This window comes from Hyaena hyaena, unplaced genomic scaffold (assembly GCF_003009895.1).
Source record: "Hyaena hyaena isolate Hyena2069 unplaced genomic scaffold, ASM300989v1 scaffold_414, whole genome shotgun sequence".
Lineage (NCBI taxonomy): Eukaryota > Metazoa > Chordata > Mammalia > Carnivora > Hyaenidae > Hyaena > Hyaena hyaena.
Genome location: NW_024081044.1, coordinates 647,616 through 669,002, shown reverse-complemented (window position 1 = coordinate 669,002; position 21,387 = coordinate 647,616). Strand labels below are relative to the sequence as shown.

The 21,387-nt window shown below is 60.8% G+C and overlaps 1 protein-coding gene across 3 annotated transcripts in view; it reads right to left on the bottom strand.

Moving 5' to 3' along the window:
- Positions 1-20,749, bottom strand: part of RFX1 (regulatory factor X1) — a 31,330-nt gene extending 10,581 nt beyond the window's left edge. Inside the window, exons 1-9 of one of the 3 annotated variants that reach the window (XM_039252314.1) lie at positions 20,533-20,749; positions 12,928-13,281; positions 6,257-6,366; positions 5,958-6,041; positions 5,247-5,351; positions 4,213-4,329; positions 3,075-3,170; positions 2,350-2,733; positions 1,486-1,580 (exon numbers count right to left, since the gene is read on the bottom strand). In XM_039252314.1, coding sequence (XP_039108245.1) covers positions 1,486-1,580; positions 2,350-2,733; positions 3,075-3,170; positions 4,213-4,329; positions 5,247-5,351; positions 5,958-6,041; positions 6,257-6,366; positions 12,928-13,234 — 1,298 coding nt within the window. In that variant the 5' untranslated portion in view covers positions 13,235-13,281; positions 20,533-20,749. The remainder of the gene's footprint in view (positions 1-1,485; positions 1,581-2,349; positions 2,734-3,074; positions 3,171-4,212; positions 4,330-5,246; positions 5,352-5,957; positions 6,042-6,256; positions 6,367-12,927; positions 13,282-20,532) is intronic. The other 2 variants (XM_039252315.1, XM_039252316.1) reach the window with 2 other exon arrangements.
- Positions 20,750-21,387: the final 638 nt, after the last annotated feature.

The window sequence follows — 21,387 nt, the reverse complement described above, 5'->3', positions numbered from 1 at the left end:
CCCACCTGTTGGGACACCTCGATGCGGCTCTTGATTACAGCGCCCTGGTCCACGTCTACTGAAGTGGTACCGAGTAGCACCAGCAAGTGGCCTCTCCCCCATCCGCAGGCAGGGACACAGCCAGCCCAGCCGAGCACCCCACCCCACCCCACATTCGGAGCAACACGTGTCCCAAAGATGATGCTTCTGGCAGCAATTTGCTGAATGACTGAATGAATGGGTGCATCTCTGGACACGGCTTGGGAAGCCCGTTAAAATCCACTGCAAGAGACAGAGGACACAATGCTGCTAACAATGTCACACAAGTCTGGTGGCAGTGATGGGCTCCATGCGATCACACACGCGATAATCACGGAGGGGAGAACTGAAACAGGCAAAGGACAGACACTACTAGGAGAGGCCGAAGGAGTCAGCCTGGCACCACAGGGCCTGGGCTCGGCCTCGCTCTCCTCCTAACATCCCCGGGGGCCCTATGGGGGCCACTCTTCACGATCCAGGGACCGAGCTGCTCTATGAGCTACTCCCCACAGTGTCATGCCCATAGGGGACAGGTGGGTGGGGGGGTGTAAGAACAAAAGGTCACACAAATACAAGGAAAACCGAATGAAACTTCCAAAAATTCAAAGGACAATCACTATAATCCTGGAATTGTTAGTATGGAGAAGGAGAGAGGGGAGGTGGTGTGAGGGGGATCCCAGACAAGAGTGAGCCAGCGCGGAGGCCGGGGCAGGCCTCAGGCACGGGATCTGCCTGATAGGTGGCAGGTGGGGACAGTGCTGCAGCGTGTGCAGATGCTGGCCGGGGTAGGGGGGCACCGGCTATGGCACTCACGCTATGTCTGCACTGTGGAGTATGACACAGCCGTTAAACAGGGTGACTGGGACCCAATCAGAGGAACAGGGAAGGGCTGTGGGACACACCGCTGGGGGAAGAAATAAAGGACAGAATATTCTGCCAGTTTCTGAACAAAAAAAGGGGGTAGTTGCTATCCTCAGAGTATCTCTAGGAGGAAATAAAAAGACACTGGTCACAGTGTCGCCTCTGGGGCGAGCTTGGAGGGCAGCAACGAAGGTTTCCTTCTCTTTAACACTCCCTATTAATTCAGAAAAGTGTGTCTTGTGAAAATTAAAATTTCTCTTTTTCTTTCCTAAAACCCAGGCCCATCTGACTCCAAGGTCTCAAGTTATACTGAGATGCCTTTCCCAGCCTGCGAGGGTCCCCTCTGCTTTCCCCCTGCCTGGTGGCTGCTGGTTATCCTGGGGATGCACCTACCCCCCGTCACCTGAGGCCTTGAAGGCTGGCTGGTCTGCTTGAGGCAGGGGACTCAGGCCTCAAGTCCTAGCAGGGTCCCCGGCCACTACCCTGTCCCCCACCCTCTGCCCACACCGGAGCAGAACTGAGCCCCGCCCCACCTCCGCCCACTCCCAAGCAGACCTAAACCCCGCCCCCTCCCTTCCCCCCCCCCCCCCCCCCCCGCCCACTCACATGGCACTGGCCGTGTAGCTGGCGTCACCGCCCTCCACATACTGCACTTGGCTGGAGTACACGTGTGGCACGGGCACCTGCTGGAGCTGCTGCACCTGGTGTGGGAGGAAGGGCACACAGAAGGTCAGGGGTGAGCCGGTTCCTCGGCCTCGGTCTCTAAGGGGCTGGGAGCTGTCCACGCTCGCAAGGACACCTGGCTCCCTGGCTAGGAGGCTGCATTTCTGGACTTTCTGAACACATCCTGGACAGGGCCAGGGGCCAGAGGCCCAGGGGTTGCGGCCGTGGCAGGGGCTGGGAATCAGGCGGAGCTGCGTCAGGAGAAGCCAGGACTCCGTGCTTGGGCTAGGGGCAGCAAGGGTGGGCGCTGAGGTGAGGCGGGCTGAGGGGACCTCGGAGTTCTACTCTGGCAGTGAAAGCTAGACCCCACGAGTAGAGCCGGGCCCTGGGACGAGGCTGTCACTGAAGATACAGCCAAAGCTGGAGCCTGAAACTACATACAAACAGGGCCTCAGGGGTGGAGCCTGCCCGCATCAAGGGAAGGATCCCCGTCCGCAGGGGCAGGATGTCAGGGGAGGAGCCAGAGGCCAGGGGCGGGGCTCTGGCTTTTGGAACACAACCTAGAATCACTGACAGGGCTTTGGGGGCGGGGCCTGAATTCCCCACCCCATCCCCCACCCGTCTGTTGGGGTGGAGCCTGGGACCTGGGACCGCCTGCCTTGGGGGTGGGGGTGGGGGTGTCAGAGGTGGGGTCTGCAGGGCCTGCAGGGCCAGGCGGGCAGCCTGGGGCCGGACGCCGGCAGGGGCCGGCGGATCCCGTCCCCGCCCGCCCGCCCGATGCCCCCCGCCCGTACGTCCGCCACCTACTTTGAGGGCCGTAGCGGCCGTGCCGAACACTAGCACCTGGGGGACTCTCTGGATCCTGACCCTCTGGTCGGGGCTGGCTCGGGCCGGGAGCCCGGGCAGTGGCTCGAAGACCACTTTCGGCTGCGGCAGGAGCAGGTGCGGGGGCAGCACGCCCACCAGCTCCACCCACTGCTCAGCGCCCGGCTCGTAAAGGGGCGGCGGCGGCTGGGGGCTGCCTAGCGGCCGGCCCTCGCCCCTGCACGCGGGCGGGAGCGGTGGCGGCTCCGGGGCCAGCGCGCTCGGCCGGGGCCCGGGCGTGCGTGGCCGGGGCGGCGGCTCCGGCGGCGGCGTGGGCCGGGGCTCCTGCTGCTCTGCCTTCCTAGCGGGAAACTGACTGCCTGAGCTCTGGAGGACAAACAGAGATACTGGGGGGTCACCAGGAGCGGCCGCGGGCGGGGCTCTAGGCCTCCGCCGCCCACAGGGTCGCTGAGCTCCCGCAGCGACCCCACAGAAGATCCCGCCCGGTGACTCAGGGAGGGGAGAAGAATCCAGATCTCTCTCTGAGCAAAACCTGGGCCCTTGAACTTCCAGGTGCCGGGAAAAGGGGAGGCTCCAAGACCGAGCCTGAGCCCTTGAGAAGCCCCTCCCCCCGTCCCCGCCCCTCCCTGCGGCCTGATGGGCCTGCATCCCTCCCCAGCCCGGGCCCAGTCCCAGTTTGCCCAGAGGTAAGCGGAGAAGACACGCACCTCTTGAGCCACGTGAACTGGCTGGAGCCCCTGCACCGAGAGCTGCTGCACGGGGCCGGCTTTGGGCGCCTGGGGAGTGGCTTGGACCACCGATCTCTGGGGATGGAAAAAGGCAAGTCAGACTATGGTAACTCTGGCGACCAGAGGCCCACCCATCCCCAAGCACCCACCCCATGCCCACATGTAAGCCTCAGAGCAGCCTGGGGAGAAAGAGACCACCCTTTTCCAGCTTTTCCCTGCCGGCCCTGCACGGAGTGCCTTGGAGATTCATGACCACACTGACTCTGAGCGTTTGGTTACAGGCACGAACAGAGGCTCATCAAAGTGAGGCTGACAGGAAGTGGCAGAACCGAAGTTGAACTTGGGACTGACTGAGGGAGTCCTTGCCACCCACCCCTACTCTCTACATGAGTTATCCCACACCCCCACCTCCGAGATGCCTCCACATCCTCACTTTCCGTGCTGTTGCAGGAATCATGACCTCAGCCTCAGGGCGCAGAGTAAAGGGCAGAGGCCGGGGTGAGGGGCTGGGGCTGGGGGTGGGGGTGTGCCTGGTGGATTGGGGCTCAAACCGAGGCCTGGAAGTTCAGAGGGTGTGGGGGGCTCGGGCAGGAACATCTGCGAATCCTTCAGGATGAGGTTTCTGCTCTCCTCTGTGCCTTTCCTCTGGTTTTGCGAGGGGTCTAGAACCCCACAACTGAGTGATAACAGCTAGATAGCGACCACCTTCACCACTTAACCTGCTCCAGCTGCCGTGACTGGTAGCTCAGAGCATAGCCTCCTCCCAAAGGCTGGCCACGGATTGGGAGGCTGGGGCCTCTCCCTGAGCTCCTTAGGGGTAAGCCCAGACTTGGCCTTGGATCTTCCTCCAGGCAAGGGGGCCCAGAGAGGCAAGGCTGTTTCTCAAAGTTGTTTCCAGCGCCTGTGTTAGGTACCACCTGTGAGGACCACATCTCACCCCCCAGGTGCCCCAACCGCCCTGTCCCCAGACTCCCTGGGCAGAAGCCATTATGTAGATGAGGATGCTGAGTCTGGAACCAAACAGAGGCTGGCCAGAGGCCCGGGGGGTGGGGGGCAGCCAAGGACGTCCCCCCACCTGCTTGGCTCCCACAGACGTCCTCCCGCCTTGGCCTGGTACCTCTTGGGTGACGGGGACACTCTGCGGAACGCCATGGACCGGCAGCTGCTGCGGCACCGTACCCGTGGGGGCCCCGGCTGCCTTGCTAGAGGAGCTGTTTGCCTGCACCGGCGGCCGCTGCAAGGGAAGGAGACACAGGAGCGTGGCCCTGAAAAACACCCTTCTTGGGAGGGCTGTCCCCAGAGCTCCTTGGGGAGGGTGGCAGGCTGCAGAGGTCTTAACCTCCTAGGCTGGCAACGGGCCGAATTCCAGCATTCCGTGGATCCAAACGCCTCGTCCCTGCCGTAGCCCCGGGCCCCTCCCAGGCAAGGCTAGGGGTTCAGCTCAGAGGCGCTGGTGGGGGGACTCATCCTCCACAGCTCAGACTATACCTGTGCCTCCCTAGCAAGAGGGATGGCAGCCCTGAGGTGAGGAGGCGTAGGGGAACGAATTCCCACTTTCCAGATGGGAAGTGGACATCCCAAGCCCACACGGCTGAGTGGAGGCGCCGGGCCCTGACCCCAGACATGCTGGCTACAGGGTCCGTGTTAGCTCTGGGCCAGGCCGTGGCCACACCGAGCTGATGGCACTTGGTATCCTTAGCTGTTTTATGCACAGAAAACACTGGGCTCGGAAGGCTCCTGGGGCCTGGCCAGAGTCCCCAGGGAGAAATGGCCGATGCTGCCACCTAAGGTGCCCGGCCACCCGTGGGCTGCCTGCCTCCAACACACTCGCTGGGGGTCCCCAGAATCCACCCTGTGGTCTGGGGAAGAGCCTCTACCAGCCCTGAGGGGCGCAGGGGGACCTGCTCTGCTTCCTGGGACACGAAGGCCATGCCGGCCTGGGGGGAAGCTGCCTCCTCCCCTAGCAGGACTCAGCTCAGAGCTGCCAGGGCCACAGATCAGCCAAGCCACCCAGCCCGGGCTCCATAAAGACTTCGGAGGAAGAAGCGGACTTGGAGGTGCAGGGACCCCCCCGCCAAGTACACTCTGGGGGTACGTGGCCCGCCTGGGGAGAGAGACACGGGGAGGGCAGCTGACGGGGCCACCACCTACCTCAGGGGGCGAGTGCACCTGCTGGGTGCCATGAACCGTCAGGGAAACCTGGCCACCCTTGCCGCCTGGGGCTGTCTGCACCACCAGCCGCTGTGCGGGGAGAGCCTAGAACCGGGAGGGAGGAGGACCATAGCTCACTCACAACAGCCCGTCTGGTTCCCGTGAGCTTCTGTGCCACACCGGGCAATGTCCTACTGTGCACACCCTTTAGCTCACCAAATGGCCCGACAGCCCCCAGGGCAGCACTGTTAGGACCCCCACTGCACAGAGAGTGACAGCGAGACCGAGGGTGGCGAAAGTGCTTCCCTAAGGCCCTGGGACCAGTAAGTGGCACAGCGAGGGTTTGCATCCCAGGAGCCTGGCCCCGCAGGCCGTGAGGAACATGCTGGCACCCTTGAGGCCCATTCTGGGCGGAGCCCCATCACGCCGCCCATGGCCTTCCGGGGGACAGACCACCATATACTCACGGTCCCTGTGCTGGCTACGGGCTCTTGGCTCCTAACTGGCATTGGGTTCTCTGCCTTGAGATACTGGGGCCGGAAAGCCACCTTCCTTACTGCTACTCCTCAGCCGTCTATTATGATGACATGTGCAGCTCCTCCTTCCCCAATGGGCCCTGACCGCCACGGTGTCATTCGCCGGAGGCAGATCTAAGCAGGCCACCGGGGCGAGGGGTGGAGGGATGGGCCGGGCCTGGCGTGGCAGGCTTACCTGCTGGGGTACTGAGATGTTGGTGAGCTGGAGGGGAGACACGTGGCCCGGCTTGGCCTGCACGCTCGTCTGGACCAGCAGACGCTGTAGGGGCAGGGAGTAAGGACCTGAGCCACGCCAGCTTCCCTTCCCCGGGGCGGGAGGGGGTGGAGGGGGTGAACATGTTGATAAGAACAGGTGAGCCAATGGCTCTGGCAGCAGAGGGGTGGGAGGGGAGGCCAAGTGCCCGTGGCCACGGTCACCAGTGCCCCCCTCATGTGCCCTCCCGCCCCGCCCCCCAGGGGAGGAGTGCGTCCTACCTGCTGGGTGCCCTGCACCTGCTGAACCACCTGAGTGGGGACTCCGGTCTGGCTGGCGGTGGAGCCCGGGCTGGCTTCCGAGACCGTCTCACTGGCCCGCATGGCGCCTTCTGCGAGGAAGGGTCACTGGGTCAGCTCTGCCTGCTGTCCCTGTCGACCCTGAGCCTGAGCCCATGAGGATGGGACAAAGTAGCCTGAAGGTGATCCTCTGACAGGACCAGGGCCTCTCCAAGACCCTGCCTGTCTCCTGTGGCCCTGACGCGGCCCATTGAGGTGAGCAATAAGGACATATGACCCTTGATGTGCAGAAGTAGCCCCGCCCCACCCCACCCCTCCCCTCCTCGTCCCAACGCTCAACCAGGAGGGGTGACCAAGGAGCCCTGCTGCGACAGAGGCCCAGAGGGCTGGATCCCTTAGGACTCGTGGACTGACAGTGACTGACCCCCTTCCCTGGGGTCTCAGCAGCCCTGGAAGGACCGAGGTGCTGGGGCCACTTTCCTCAAGAGGACTCTTGGCTTCCCAGGAGTGAAAGATGGTCAGGAGTGAGCTCAGAAGGGCCTTGCCAGCCTGTGGCCAAGCACCTCCCCCCCCACCGTCCCAGCCTCCCTGTCCTGGGGGGGGGGGGGACGGGGGCAGCAGGGGGCCTGGAGCTGGGCAGGCAGGTACTCAACACTGACAGGTGACCAAAAGGAGGCGATCGTAGAACATGGTGCCCACCTGCCCCCGCCCCACCCCTGCCCACGTCCATCCAGGGGAACCTGCCCCACAGTCCTCATCCCATGCCCACCTCTTTGGGAAGAGCAGGGTGTGCGGGTGGCTTTATACTCGCAACCTTGGGGAGCTAATTCCCCCCACCCCGGTTGGATGCAGAGCTGCTAGGTGCCTTCTGAGAATAAATACCCTCCTCCCAGCAGACACGGCCTAAGCAGGGCCTTGCTGTGAAGTCAGGAGGGAGCCTGGCACCCGGAGATGCTATCGGGTGGGCACAGGTCAAGTTTCATGCACATCTTGCTGCGTGATTAACAAGGGAGCTAAGAAGGGGAGGGGCACAGAGGGCAACTGTCCTTGATAGCTACTGGCTAGAAGCCCCCCACCCCAGTCAGGATACCAACCATCCCGCCCCCTCCGTGAGGCCTGGCTGTTCCCAGCAGTTCCAGAAGCCAGGGTGGGGTAGTGGGGTGCCTAGGTGCCTGCCCTTCCTCCAAAGTGCTACCAGGAGCCAAGGTCCCATTGCCACCTCCCTGGGGGGGGGGGGGGGAGTGTCCCTGGTGGGACTGGAGGGTGGGGGGCGAGGAGTGACAGGGGTAATATGGTCCCTCCAGTGCTCCAGGTGTTACGCTAGGCCGTCCTGGGTAGCTGGAGACAGAAAGAACTTTTATCACGCTTGTTATCAGACAAGGCAAGAGACAGGGAAAGAGGAAGTGATCTGCCCAAGGTCACCCGGCTGGGACCTGGCAAGACAGGATGCCGGCCCAGATCTGTGCCCACATAAACCTCACGCCGTGCATGGAATCTAGGGCTGACACCCCGAGGGCCGTGGTGAACAGCGAGGTGGGGGTCGACAGGAACACCATAAAGCCCAGACCGTCCTCAGCCTCCGAAGTGGGGTGCTGGGCCTTGGCCACGGGGGGACATGGGCTTGGGAGAAGAGCCTGGCCAGGGCAGAAGGGCAGTGCTGGGGAGAACACCACGTTCGGAGCGGAGCTCATGAACGTGTTATGTGTTGGGGGGAGGGGGAGGGGGAGCCCCAGGTGCGGGAGGTGGTGTTGGCGGAGGCCTGTCACCGGCCATGCATGGGACACGCGTTCAGATGACCTTGGGCCTGCTTGGCAGCCACCTCTGCGGCCAATTCCAGGACACGCCAGTTCCGAGGTCGGGCTAGAACCCTCCCTGCACCCATGCAGACTCCTCTGGGTGGCAAGGGATGCAGCCATCACTGAGCTGAGCCCCCAGGAGAAACTTGAGAAAGCCCAGAGTCACGTGAGGGGCCTGGCATACCTGCAGTCCGTGGGACACAGGGAGCTACGCCTGGCCCAAGGAATGGCACCCAACCAAAGAGGCTCCTGCCAGGCTGGGCAGTGAGTGGGGAGCCGGCCCCAGCGACCTCCTAGGCCCGGGGACTCCGATGAAAACGCCAAGGCTGATTCTCCAGTGGGACCCTCAGCAGCTGGAAGGCCTGGGGACCTGCTGACACCCGGCATCTGCCTGGGGTGGGGAAGCCCCAGGAAACGGTCCTGGATGGCCCTCCAGGCTGGGGGCGCCAGGCCAGGCCAGGCAGGCATGCCAGGCTGCACCATGAAGTTAGCAGGTGAGATTCCAGAGGCTACTACTCGGATGAGGGGCTGTCTGTGTGTGTGTGTGCACGCGCGTGTGTGTGTGTGTTGGGGGCAGGGTATGAAGTCAGCAGGCCTCTGCATCTGTCTGTCTGCTTTCTCCATTCTGGGCATGTGCACGAGGCCAGGGAGGGCCCTGCAGCCTCAAGTCTGTAGTCAGGAAGTGGCAGTGGATTTCCTGTCCCTCGAGATGACGAGCATCTCTTCCTCCCCGGGCCCTGCACTTCCCCACTGAGACCTATGCACATCTGCAGGGCCCTGAGCTCTGAGGGGGAAGACTAAGGAAACCCCGGAGGCTTGAGGACAAGCTGTGGTCCTCACGGATGACAGACAGGGCAGTCTGGCTCTCTCCCTCCCGATCCTTTGATCCTGGAGATGACTTCAGTCCCGGGCTCCTGAGGCGGCCTGTGGGTCCCGGGTCCTCTGTCTGCCCTGACCTCGGCCTCCCCATCTGGGCTCAGGGATGCTGACAAACACCCCGCGAAGCCCCCTTTCAGACACAAGCCTCCCCGGACTCCCAAGGAGTCCAAGTGTGAGAGAAGCTGGCAAGACAGGCTGGACGCAGAACCCCGCTTCAGCCCGGCCCATCTCCTGCAGGGAGGCTCAGTTTCACCTTCCTGCGGGCGGCTGCCAGGGCCCGCCGTGCCCTCCTCCCACCTCGAGTTCTGGGCAAGAGTCTGGCAGCCTGTGAGGATAGGAACTTACGGATCTAGAGGGCTGTTCTTGGGCAGGGAAACCTGAGTTTCCTTCCCATCAACTCCAAAGACGCCCTAGGGCAGAGCCCGTAAGGTCCAGCCTGGGGTGCTAAACACCCACCCCCTGGCCTGGGCTCCAGGTGGGTCCACGCGACCTCCTGGCTCCTCCCTGTGTTCTCCTGGGTCCTGGGTCGGCTCCGATCGCTGTGGCCGTGGAGGAGACCCTGGCACCTTGCCACACCCCTTACTGGTGTCGGCTACCTCCCCCGCCCCCGCCGCGCCTGGGATGGGCTCACGAGGCCCTTGGATGAGAAGAGACAGGAACCCAGGAGACCTGGGGACTCACTCCAAGGGGACAGGGGAGGAGCCAATGGAGGAGCAAGCAGAGTGACAAGGTGCAGCCAACTCTGTCCTCTGTCTCAGAACAGGCGAAGGGAGCCTCACCCAGTGACCCTTCGGGGGACGTGCTCGCTGCCACCAGAACAGGGAGCAGCAGGGTGCGGACAGCGCCCAGCAGCACAGTGACAGGAGGAATCCCGAGAGTCACCCCAGCAGCCCATTCACCAGGGCCCCACACTGTAACAGGGGCTCTGGGGAGCGGGAGCAAAGGCCGTGACTTCTAAGCACCAGGGGCCTGCTCCCCGGCTGTGGATTAGGGAGCATGGGAGAGGCTGAGGGGGAGAAAGGAACATGCCAGGGGTTAGGGTGCCCTAGGGCCTGGAGCCATGTGCCCTTTCCAGACCCTTGTCCTGAGGAACCTGGGGCCCCCGAAAGCAGCAAAAACCAGCGCTCAGAAGTCCAGGGCCAACTGGATGCCCTATAGGCCGAGCAAAGCCCTCCTGCAGCGACAGGCGAGGCCTCCCCTCTGCTCTCGGCCGCCCAGGGCCGACCGAACGTCAGGGCTGTGATGGGTCAGGCCGGCACTCACGTGGGCGCTCACGCGTCATTCCACAAAGACTCAGTGGACGGGGCCCCGCCCTCAGGGCTGAGGGGCCGGATGCCATCACTTCAGGTGATGATGAGTGTTAAGAAGAAAAATAAGGCAAAGTGAGGAGACGGCTAAGCCGTGGAGGGTGGGGAGGGGCGCGTGTCGAGGAGAACCGTGGGCTGGGCCATCAGGAGGTTTGGGGCACAGAGCGCTCCAGGCAGAAGGCGCTGCAAATACAAAGACCTGGGGGCCAGACTGAGCCTGTGGGTTTCTAGAGCCCGTAGGGCTGGAGCGGGTGGGGGGAGGGGGCAGGTGGGGCTGCGAGACTGCCGATCTCCCAGGCCCCACAGGGCCCCCCCAGGCCCGAGTTGGGGGGCTAGGCAATTGTCGGCAAGGGACGTAGGACGTGTGGAGCTTTCGAGGCCCCTTTCCTTGTGGGAGAGGCCACAGGGGGCCAGCCCTCCTCAGGTGCGGAAGCCAAGGTCAGGGTCTCTCAGAGACAGTCCCCAGGGCCACCTGCCTCCCAATCATCTGGGTTCAACTGGGTTGTGGTGCGAGTAATCCATAGCTGCCATCAGGCTCCTTCTGGGTCACCATGGGGGTGGACGGCGGTGGGCGAGGGCAGAGGCCTGATCAGGGTGGGGACCCTGGAGGAGGGAGAGATGGCGGGTTCTGGCAGCATTTGGGCGGTGGGGCCAAGACGTCGAACATGAGGAAGACAGGAACCCGGCTGACCGGGGTCTGGGGGTGGTGTTATTAGGACGAGGAAGTCTCTACAGTGGGCGGGCTGGCTGAGGGGAAAAAATCCAGAGTTCTACTGGCCATGCTGGCTTGAGAGGCCCCGTTCAACCCTGAATGGATGGGTCACGGGTGGCTGGGGTTCAAGGCCACGGCCCAGGGAGTGCTGCTGGCACCGAGGTGGCCGTGAAAGCGGACACACTGGATGAGGCCACCGTGAAGGGACATGAGGAGGAAACAGCAAAGGGCACTGAGAAGGGAGGCAGGGAGGTGGGTAGAGACCAGGGCAGGAGGCTGGTTCCGGGAGGAAGGGGGCCAGCATGTCAGGTGGTTCCCAGCGACCAAGGACGAGGGCCAGCAGACAGACACGATGGCGATGGCGCTGTGGGCGACTCCGACTGGGGCCCTGGGCGGGGGTGGGGGCGGGGGTGGGGGTGAGGGGTGGGAGGCACAGGCAGCCGAGGAGGGAACATGAGTTAAGGGAAGGGAGGGGGAATCCTTCAAGGAATCTGAACTTAAAAGGAAGTGAGGGCGTGGGCGGCCGCCGGAGGGTGCAGGGACTGGGGTTCAGGCTGGCGGGAAGGGTCTGCAGGAGAGGAACCGAGCCATGAGGCCCGGGCGGGGACGGCCTGGGATTCGCCGAGCTGGTGGGCACCCTGACAGCTGCGGAGCCCGCTCAGGGGAGATGGGGATCCCTCTTGGTAAGTGATGGCGCCTGTCCCCGGTGAGGTAGGCAGCAGCGTCAGGGATCAGGAGCGTGGGGTGAGGCGAGACGAGGGGGGTGAGGGTGGGTTTCTCGCAGACTCGGGAGGCGGGGAATGCTGGGGAGAAACCCGCGCAGGAAAACTGGGCGGTGCCTGGAGCCTGCTGGAGATGTGCACCCGGGGACCCTGGCCGTGGCTGGTGCTCTCAGCATGGCTCTCATGTGACATAGTCCCTGCGGTAAAGGGTCACTGATCTGAGCCCCTGCCTGCCTGCCCCCACCCCCACCCCTCTCTAGAGACCCTGACACTGCCAGGAGCCCCAAGGGTGCTGCTCAGGGTTCCGGCTACATCTGCTCTGGTCCCCTAGGGCCATGTCAGTTGCCACGCGTCACTCTATTTCATCTGGTCTCCCTAAACAGTCCTGACCTGCCCCTTCCGCAGCCTCCCAGGATGGCTTTACAATCCCCCCGTCTTCCTTTTCCATTCTGGAAGGACTGAAGGGCTTCAAGTCATTCCCCTGCCCCCCAACAGGCTGGAAACCACTACGGTCACTAAAGATGCCCAGTCCTGGTCTGAGCCCCACCCTCTCAGGGGGCGTGACTCCTGTCCTGACCCTCTGCTCCCAATCCCTCCTGCAGGGCCCATCTCCAGCCTGGAAAGAACGAGGACATGGGAAAGACAGATGCCACGACTCCAGCTTCCCGGTCACTTTGTCCACAGCCACGGGAGAGGCTGCAGCGAGAAACAGGGGTCCTTGGCCACAACGATCATGAAACTGCCCAACCAGTGCCCCCCCTCCCCCCTCGGCCCCTGGGTCCTGCCAGAAACGGAAAGCTTGCACCTCCAGGAAGGCCTCCCGGCTGACCTCCCTAAAGTACCCCCATGAGCGCCTCGCGTGAAATGAGGGCAGGCCCAGAACACGGCGGCTGGGCACTCACCCTCCACCGCCAACAGACCTTTGCAGACTTGAAGTCCCCCGCCCAGTCCTTCCTGCAAGGGGCAGTTTACTTGGGGACAGAGACAGAAACAGCTCCAAGAGCTGCCCTGGTGGAAAGGCATGCAGGCACTCAGGAGCCTCATCGCTCCCTCCCCAGAAACACCCCCCCAGTCCCACCCGGGGACCCCAGTGAACCTGAAAGCTGCCGTGCTGTTGACAGGCCCAGAGACAGAGCAAGGGCATCACCGTGCCCCCTGCATCCAGGACGTGGGGCTCCCCAAACTCCACCCGAGCTGGTCACAGGGCACCCCCGGCTCCGAGCACATGTCCACTTACCAGAGACGGTGACCACAATGTACTGCTGGGGCGCCGGGCTCGGGGTGGGGGCGCCCGCCTGCTGCGAGGGCGCAGGGGTGGCCGGGAGTTCCGTCACGTACGGCTTCTGGCCGCCTGGTGGCTGCGCCTGGGGCTGGGGGCTCTGCAGCTCAGTGACATATTGGGGCTGGGGGGTAGTGGCGGCGGCAGGCGGCTGGGGGGGCTGGGGCGCCGCTGGTGGCGGCGGCGGTGGCTGGGGCTGGGCCTGCGGTGGCTGGGATGGTGGCGGGGCTCCCTGTAGCTCAGTAACGTACGCTGGTGTTGCCATGCCAACAGTGGGGAAAATGATAATAAATAAGGCTTTTTTTTTCCTTCCTTGGGAAGAAGGGGGGGGAACAAAACAGAAACACACACACACACACACAAAAAAACAAAAACAAAAGAAGGAAAAACAAGAATTAATCTACAGGCAGAGGAACCAGGAGACACGTTTAGGTTCATCACTGATTTAATTAAATCCTGAGGCTGGTGGCCGGAGACCATTGCTGCAGGGGGGGCGGGGGGGAGGACTGGTCATGGACCGGGACAGGCCTATGCCTCTTCCACTCACCCCTGTCCAGGGCTTCTGCCTTCTTTCTTCCCAGCCTCTGCTGCCTGGGGGACCCCTAAGTCAAAGGAGGGTGAGGGAGGGTGGGGTCTTGGACCCTCACCCAGGGACCAATGGTACATTTCTCCTGAAGCCTCCTGCAGACTGGGCAGACTGGGCACTGTGCCGAGTGCTTTCTCTCCACTATTTCATTTTAAACTCTGCCACGACCAGAGTTTTGCTCTGGCTTTGCTCTGCCAGCTGAGGCTCAGAGAGGTTAAGGAGCTTGCCCCAGGCCGCACAGCAGGCTGAGGCTGAATCCTGCACACTCTAACCACCCGCATCACGGGCTAAATGCGGGAAGGTAAAGCTTCAGGGAAAGCTGTCTGTTGGCCAGCCTGCCCAGGTTCCCTACATGCCTGCTATCTGGGTTTGGATTCTTGGTGGAGTATCATTCTGGGGGTGCGGGCGCCAGACAAGGGAAAAGTGTTTGGGCCCCAAAAGCTCTTAGAGCAGCCTGTGGCCACAGGGGCTTTCAGGCCCTTGCATGGGCCATAATGGGTCACCACAGCAGATGTGAGCTCATCACAGGAAGGGTGCCCTTCTGAGTCTAGGGGCACCAGGCTGGGAACGGGCCCTGGTCACAGGGGGACCGGGCTGGTCCCTGCCGACCTCAGAATGGGGCCAGCCCAACCAGCCAGAGGCAGCGTTACTGGCTGCTAAGGGGTCGTGGTCCTGCTCCCAGGTACTGGGTGAGGCACCCTGCCCCTCCTGATGAGCCCAGTCCCTTCTAGCTGGCTGCCCCCCCCCCACCAAGGGCTAAGCCCCACCCCCGCGAGCCCCACCTCCCCCTCACCAGGCTGGGGCCTCATCAGAAGACAAACGGTTTCCCCGTCGCCGCCCACACTACCGGGTGTCATCCCCAGCTCCTGAGCATCTGAGGACAGCGGAACAAGCACTGGTGTGGTTAACAGAAGCCCCTGCCTGGCCCAGGGAAGCATTTGGGTCCGACAGCCCTGCCTGTGGTGGCCTGTGACACCTGAGGGCACTCTGGCCCCCGCCGGCCACCAAACCACAGCCCTTAAGCACCTGCGCGCTGACAGGCGGCCCTCCGGCCACTGGTGCCTGAGGAGTGGGATTTGCAAAGGGAAGGAAGGGGACAGAAACAGCCCTTGCTTGACCGGAAGCCCCAGGAGCCTTGGCTGCCATCACCTCTGCACACAGCAGCCCCACGAGGGAGGGGCCACCATGGCCATTTTACAGATGAGCAAAACCATGCACAGGGTACCCGGCAGCAGGTGAGAAGAGGATTTGACCCCGGGTCTCTCTGATCTCCGGATGTGTGCTCTGAACCCCCGAGCCCCTCCCCGGGAGCCAGGCACATGGCTCATTTACTTCTTCCTATCAGTGGACAGCCTCTTCCCTGTTTTTCAGATGGGGACACCTGAGCCCCACCCACAGAGATTTCACATCTGCCACATGCAAGAAAAAGGCATCTTCCTGCAGCCCCGGCCCCCCGAAACTCCATGTCAGCATCAGAGGGAGGGGCTGCCTTATGGGGGCTCCTCACACCATCGGGTCCCAACTCTGGCCGAACTCAGGGGCTTGAGTCACTGCTGCTGATCTGTGTCGCTCAGCTCGGCGTCAGACCCACCTGGACATGTACCCTGACTGGTCTCTTAATTCACGAACACGTTACTGACCTGCCCCGGGCCTCAGTTTCCTCGTCTGTACCTGGGGGCGAGGAGGACACCAATGCACAGGGCTGGTGTAAAGGTCCGGCGAGATGAGCCCAGCACCCGGGAAGCACCAAGGGGTGGAAGCCACTATTCTCATTATCATTGAACAAATATCTGTGCCACGTAAGAGATGGAGAGGGAAGGAGACGCACACATTCCTTGGGCTCTTAGAAAGAGGTGCCCAGGGTGGGGGTGGGGGTGGGGGGCCAACCCTGGTGTTCATCAGCGCCACCTAGGGAACTAGTTAAATGCAGGTTCCTGGGCCCCCCTGCCTAGAGCCTGGGATGGCCCCATCTAACTCCCCCGCAAGATGATTCCCAAGCATGTGGCCCCGGGGGGACCTCTGTGAGAAGCCCTGGCCTTGGCTTTCTGGGCCCTGGCGGAGCTTGCTCCTGGGGCACCACCCACACGGAAAGGACTTTCAAAGCTCCACACTTGCAGGTGCTTTCTCCTCCTTGAGGTGCAAAGCCCAAAAGGCCTCATTCCTTCCACTCCGGGGCAGCAGAAGGAAGCGGCAATGAAGGCCGACCGGCCAAACTTGAAAAGGGGGAGGGGAGGGGCGCCTGGGTGGCTCAGCCGGTTGAACATTTGACTTGAGCATCTGACTTTGGCTCAGGTCATGATCTCAGTTTGTGGGTTCGAGCCCCGCTTCAGGCTCTGTGCTGACAGCTCGGAGCCCAGAGCCTGCTTCCAATTCTCTCTCTCTGCCCCTCCCCCACTTGGAGTCTGTTTCTCTCTCTCTCTCTCTCTCTCTCTCTTCTTAAAGGTACATAAACATTAAGAAATTTTATTTGAACAGGAGAAGCGAAGATTAATGAAACAGTTAAACCAACTTCTCCACTGGACGCCTTCTCAGCACTGTTCATTGTGGATCAGTCCCCAGGAAGAGCGACACAGGGTACCACGTTTCCCACAGCTATTTGACCAGGGAGCCCTTTTCTTTCCATTTGTGGATGACTAGGTTAAGCACTGTTCTGCAGGGTGCTCTCTAGAGAGAAAGAGATCACAAATACTTATACAGCGCGAGACCCCTTTCTTTACAGAGCAGGGCACACGGAACAAGGCAGTCGCTCAGCAAATCTGCTCCTCAGCAATGAAACTGCCAAGCAAAGCACCAATGGCTGTACCTATCTCTCGAAGCCAGTATCTGTTTTGGAGGATGTTTGCATCAATCACTGAATCAGTCCGTCTGTGGGCAGGCAGCCTCTATTGCAGCTACCCGACTCTGCCATTGCAGTGAAAGCAGCCATTGATAACATGTAAACAAATGAGCACAGCTATGTGCTAATAAAACTTTATTGACAGACACCGAGATTTGGATTTCATATAGTAGCACGTCATGACATTTTATTCATGCCACAAAATAGTCTTCTTTTGATTTTTCCCCTCAGGCTCTTGAAAGTGTAAAAGTCATTCCCGAGTTCACAAAACCAGGTGGCAGCCACGGTTTGCCGGCCTCTGTTCTGGACGCCAGATTCTACAACCAAGCAGTTTACCTTGGACAAGGCCCTCCTAAGCAAATGGAAAGAAAACTCACTTTTCTCGTCTGTAGAGTGGGTTCAATGGGGAACTTGCAAGGGGACAGGGAACTTAAATATCAGGACGTGAGTCTCCTTGATCCTCTATATCCAGTTAGGTTTTAAGACTTCTCAAAAATTCCTCCAAAGCAGTACCTATGACTGGACACTTCTCTCCATGTTCATCAGCCAGTCTGAGTTATCACACGCTCACAGCACTCTCGTTACCGGCTCCCAGCTCCAGCCTTGCCTCTAGACTTTAAGATCCTCTGAAAACACAAATCCTGGGTGGCTAAGTCGGTTGAGCGTCCGACTTCAGCTCAGGTCATGATCTCGCAGTTTGTGAGTTCAAGCCCCACATCGGGCTCTGTGCTGACAGCTCAGAGCCTGGAGCCTGCTTTGGATTCTGTGTCTCCCTCTCTCTCTGCCCCTCCCCTGCTCACACTCTGTCTCTCTCTCTTAGAAACAAATAAAAATTAAAAAACAAAAACAAAAAACACAAATCCTATCGTGTCACTCCTGTACACAGAAGGTTCCAAGGTTCCTATCACAGAAACGAAATAAAATCCAGAGCCCTTCCCAAGCCCTCTGGGGCCTTGAGACTGGTCCCTCAAGTCTCTCCCCTTTCTCACTTTGAATGTTCTAGTCAAACTGGCTCTTGCTCCAACAATGTTCCATGCCCCTCCTCCTGCCTCAGGACCTTTGCACCAACTCTTCCGCCTGACTGACATGCTCTCCTCACCTCTACTCACATTCTCCACTGCTGGCTGTCTCATATCATTCAGGCCTCAGCTTATATGTTACCTTCTTGGGTCTCACGTGTGCCTTCCACCCCAAGCACTCTGAAGCACATACTCCTGTTTTATTTTCTTCCTGAACCTGTACTTCCTTGTTTGCTTTTCTTTTCTTTTCTTTTTTTTAAATATTTTATATTATTTTGAGAAAGAGAGAGAGCAGGGGAAGGGTAGAAAGAGGGAGACAGAGGATACAAAGCCGGCTCTGCTCTGTGACCACAGAGCCTAGTGAGGGGCCTGAACTCACGAACCATGAGATCACAACGACCTGAGCCGAAGTTGAGTCGGCCGCTTAGCCAACTGAACACCCAGGCGCCCCCTCATTTTCTTAGTCACAGTTCCTCTTCGTTTCCTGACCAGAAACGCAAGCTCTCCAAGGGCAGAGACCTGGCCCGCGGTCCCCAGCACTGGTCCCCAGGCCCCAGAACACTGACAGGCACGTAGCAGGGGCTCAGCTTTTACTGCCACGTGCTGGGAACACACTGCTAGTGAGCATCAAGGGTCACTATGAATCTACCATGTGCCTCTGCCTGCTAGCAGTGGGCGGTGCCCCCGGTCCAGAACGGGGTCCCCAGCCCAAGAAGAAGAGTATGGAGTGTGCCATTGCTCTCTGCAGGCCGCATCCCTGAGGAAGTCAGCCTGGCCCATCCCTGAGATGCTGGGATGTGTATGGCGGGGGGGGGGGGTGGGGGGGGGTGGGCAGGGACTTCAGCTCCGGGGACACCATTCCCACAACACCCACGCCCCCGGTTCCCCCAGCTGCCTCCCAGAAGCCTTGGGGCTGAGTCTGGGCCCGGGGCCCAGGAGAATTTTTCTGTTTGGCTGCTCTCCTGACGCGGGAGAAGGGCTGTCCGGGAGCAAGGGGAATGGCACTTTCCCGCTAGAAGCCAGAGTCCCGGTAACCAGCGTCTGGGATCTCTGTCATCTGTCATCTGCCCACACAGCCCAGCCAGCGAGTCAACCTTTAGAGCCACTCGGCTCTCACCCAATTCAAAATGATAAAAATAAATGCAAGCGGTGTAATTCAGAGGGCCGAGCAGGGAAGGACAGCTAACAGCGGCAGCTAACTCAGGTTGAGCAATTGCTGTGTATTTGACGTTCAACATGTACTCTTTTACCGGATCCATAACACAGGAATATGAGATTAAAAGTGTTACCAATGATCACTGCCCCTCGCTTAGAGCAAAGGAAACAGAGGTCTAGAGAAGTACAGTAACTCATCCAAGGGCACACAGCGAGTAGGCAGCTGATTGAGAGAAGGCAGCTGATTGCTTCCACAAACAAACCAAAGCGGTGCTCTTGACCCTCATCAGAAGACCCCTCTGGGCTCGGGCCCTCCAGATATAAAAGTTACAGCAGGGGTGGGGACAGTTAACAAGACTAGATCATTGCTAACATCGCCTTCTGCTCAAAGCTTGCTTTTCCAACAGGTGGTGGTGACCTTTCCAGCGACTCGGTATTTCTAGATTTGCACTGAAAATTGATCTCTGCTTTGCCGAACTTTCAAGGGGTCCTGTCACCTCTCAGAGAGGACCGGGTCTAGAAAAAGTCCCCGAGAAGTGAGACACCGCTCCCCCCCCCGCCCCACCCCTTGGTCTCAAATTCTTGTCCGAAAGCTTTAGGAGAGCCTGAGACGATCCTTTTTCTTGGACTTTACTGATCTTAAAAGGAAATGGCTCCAGTTTGCACACCGCCACTCGGCTCTGCTGATGCCAAGCTCCAAAGCAAGACAGAGAACAAGCAAAGTGGACTTGGCCCAGCTGGCTATCCCGAAGCACTCGCTCTGATTCTCCTGTGCCAAACACAAACACTTCCCCTTTCCTCTGATCTTCATGTGCCGCTCCTGCCCACGTGGCTCCGGAGGCTGGTACCTCCTCACTGACATGTGACCCAGTTGACACCAACTTCACTGACACAAAAACATGTGTCTGGTCAAGAGAGGCGGCTTAAGAAAACTTCCTCGGGTGCCATTTGCTTCCCATTCCCAGAAAGGGGAGACCCTGATGGGCAAGGGGGTTAGAAATCAACCCCGCCTCCAGAAACAAGTCCTCTGGCCCGGGCCAGCACGAGGTCTACGGAAGCAGCCCACAGAGAAGCAATCAAGTTTCTGTTCTTCTATCTCAGTCACCCCAGATCACTCCTCTCCCCGCCGCGGGCTTCGATTTCTGCAAACCAAATCCTCCCGGCTGAAGCCGCATTCCTAGCCCACAGTTTCGCCATGAAACTTTGTTTTCCTTTGCTTTCTCTCAGAGAGAAGGCGGCAGATTGAGGAACCGACAGCAGTGTTGAAGTCAAGATTAGCTAACAGTTCTATAAACCATATTCCAAAACAGCACATAGAAGTCAAGTTCAAAGGTCAGGCCTAGAGAAATTCCTGAAGGGAGTCAGAAATCCCGGAAATGCAGAAAAGGGACGAGGGCAATGATTCTCCCCACTTTACAGGATGGAAAACTGAGGCCTCAGATGTGGCAGACACTGAGTACTCAGAATGACTGGGGGAGTTGGTTTCTAAAGCGACGCGGCACAGGTGGCCTCCCATCCCTTTGCGAGGCGGTAGGGCGCGGGCGGCAGCTGCCCCACCCGGTTCCCCCACGGCCCGCACCCGCCGGCCCCGCCCACACCTTACGACCTGGCCCCGCCCACCCACCTCGGCCCCGCCTCGCCCCTCCCTCGCTCCCATTGGCCCAGCCTCCCCAGGCCCGCCTCTCCGCACCTCCCAACATATAAAAGCCCCCCGCCCCGTCCAGCCGACCTCCACTCGCCGCCGGCCTGCTAGCGCCCGCCCCTCGCGGGGGCTGGGCCCTGGACCCCAGGGGCGGGTGGTGTCGCCCCAGCCGGGCCCCGGCCCCCTCCCCCACGGCCCCGACAGTCGCCGCCGCCATTTTGACCGCCCGCCCCTTCCCCCCGGACTATGATTAGAGCGACACCCGCCGCCCGGGCCCCGCCGCCCTCCCTGGCCGGGCCCGCCACCCCAGGGCCGCCCGGGTTACCTCGGCTTCTTCCTACTTCTGTCCGCAGAAGGGCTTTCCAGAGGTCTCGGGGGCGATGTTGGGAGGGGGACGGAACGTGCCGGGGTCCCCGGGTTGGACGGGGGGGGGTGGGGGTGGGGGTCGGCCGGGCGGTTGTTGTTGTTGACTCGCGTTGCCGGGTTGCTTGGTCGCCACGACTACCGTGGCTATGGCGCCTCCGTTTCCCTCACCGGGGCAACTGTTGCTACCCACCCTACAAACGTCACGGGTAGGGGCGGAGTCCCGGGTGATTGGCGGCGCCGGGAGAAGTGATTGGACGGCGCTAGGTCCTGCTGCCAAGCTATTGGCCCTAAGTCACGCTTTTCAACACCCTCTCGACTTCTCGGCGCTCTGATTCACCGATATGAATGCCCATCAAAGGAAACTGAGCCCTCAAAGGCAGAAGAACCCGTCACTCCCGCAAGGAAGCCGCGGCCTAAGAATAAAGGGGTGGGGTCTGTGAGGTTGGGATTGGTTTGCGGCAGTAAAACCTGCCTTGTGGTTCAGCTAAAGGGATGTCAATCTATTCCAAAGGTTTGCCGCGCTCTCTAGCTGGAAACCGTGCGCATGCGCAGTACGCATGGCCAGCTGGGAGTGGTAGTCCGCTCTGCGTACTTTAAACGCCTTACCAACTATAAAAGGCGAGAAAGGCAAGCTCTCTTCCTTCAGACTTCTTCCCCAGTGGGTCAGTTCCTGGCCTCGCGTGCTTACGTCACGGGAGGAATGCGGTGACGCGCGCGGCTCGTCTGTGACGTCAGCGGCGGGGCCGGGTAGTAGGGGTTCGGTGACGTCACTGGGCTCTCTTTCCCCCCTCCCCCCTCCCCCATTGCCCTAGGA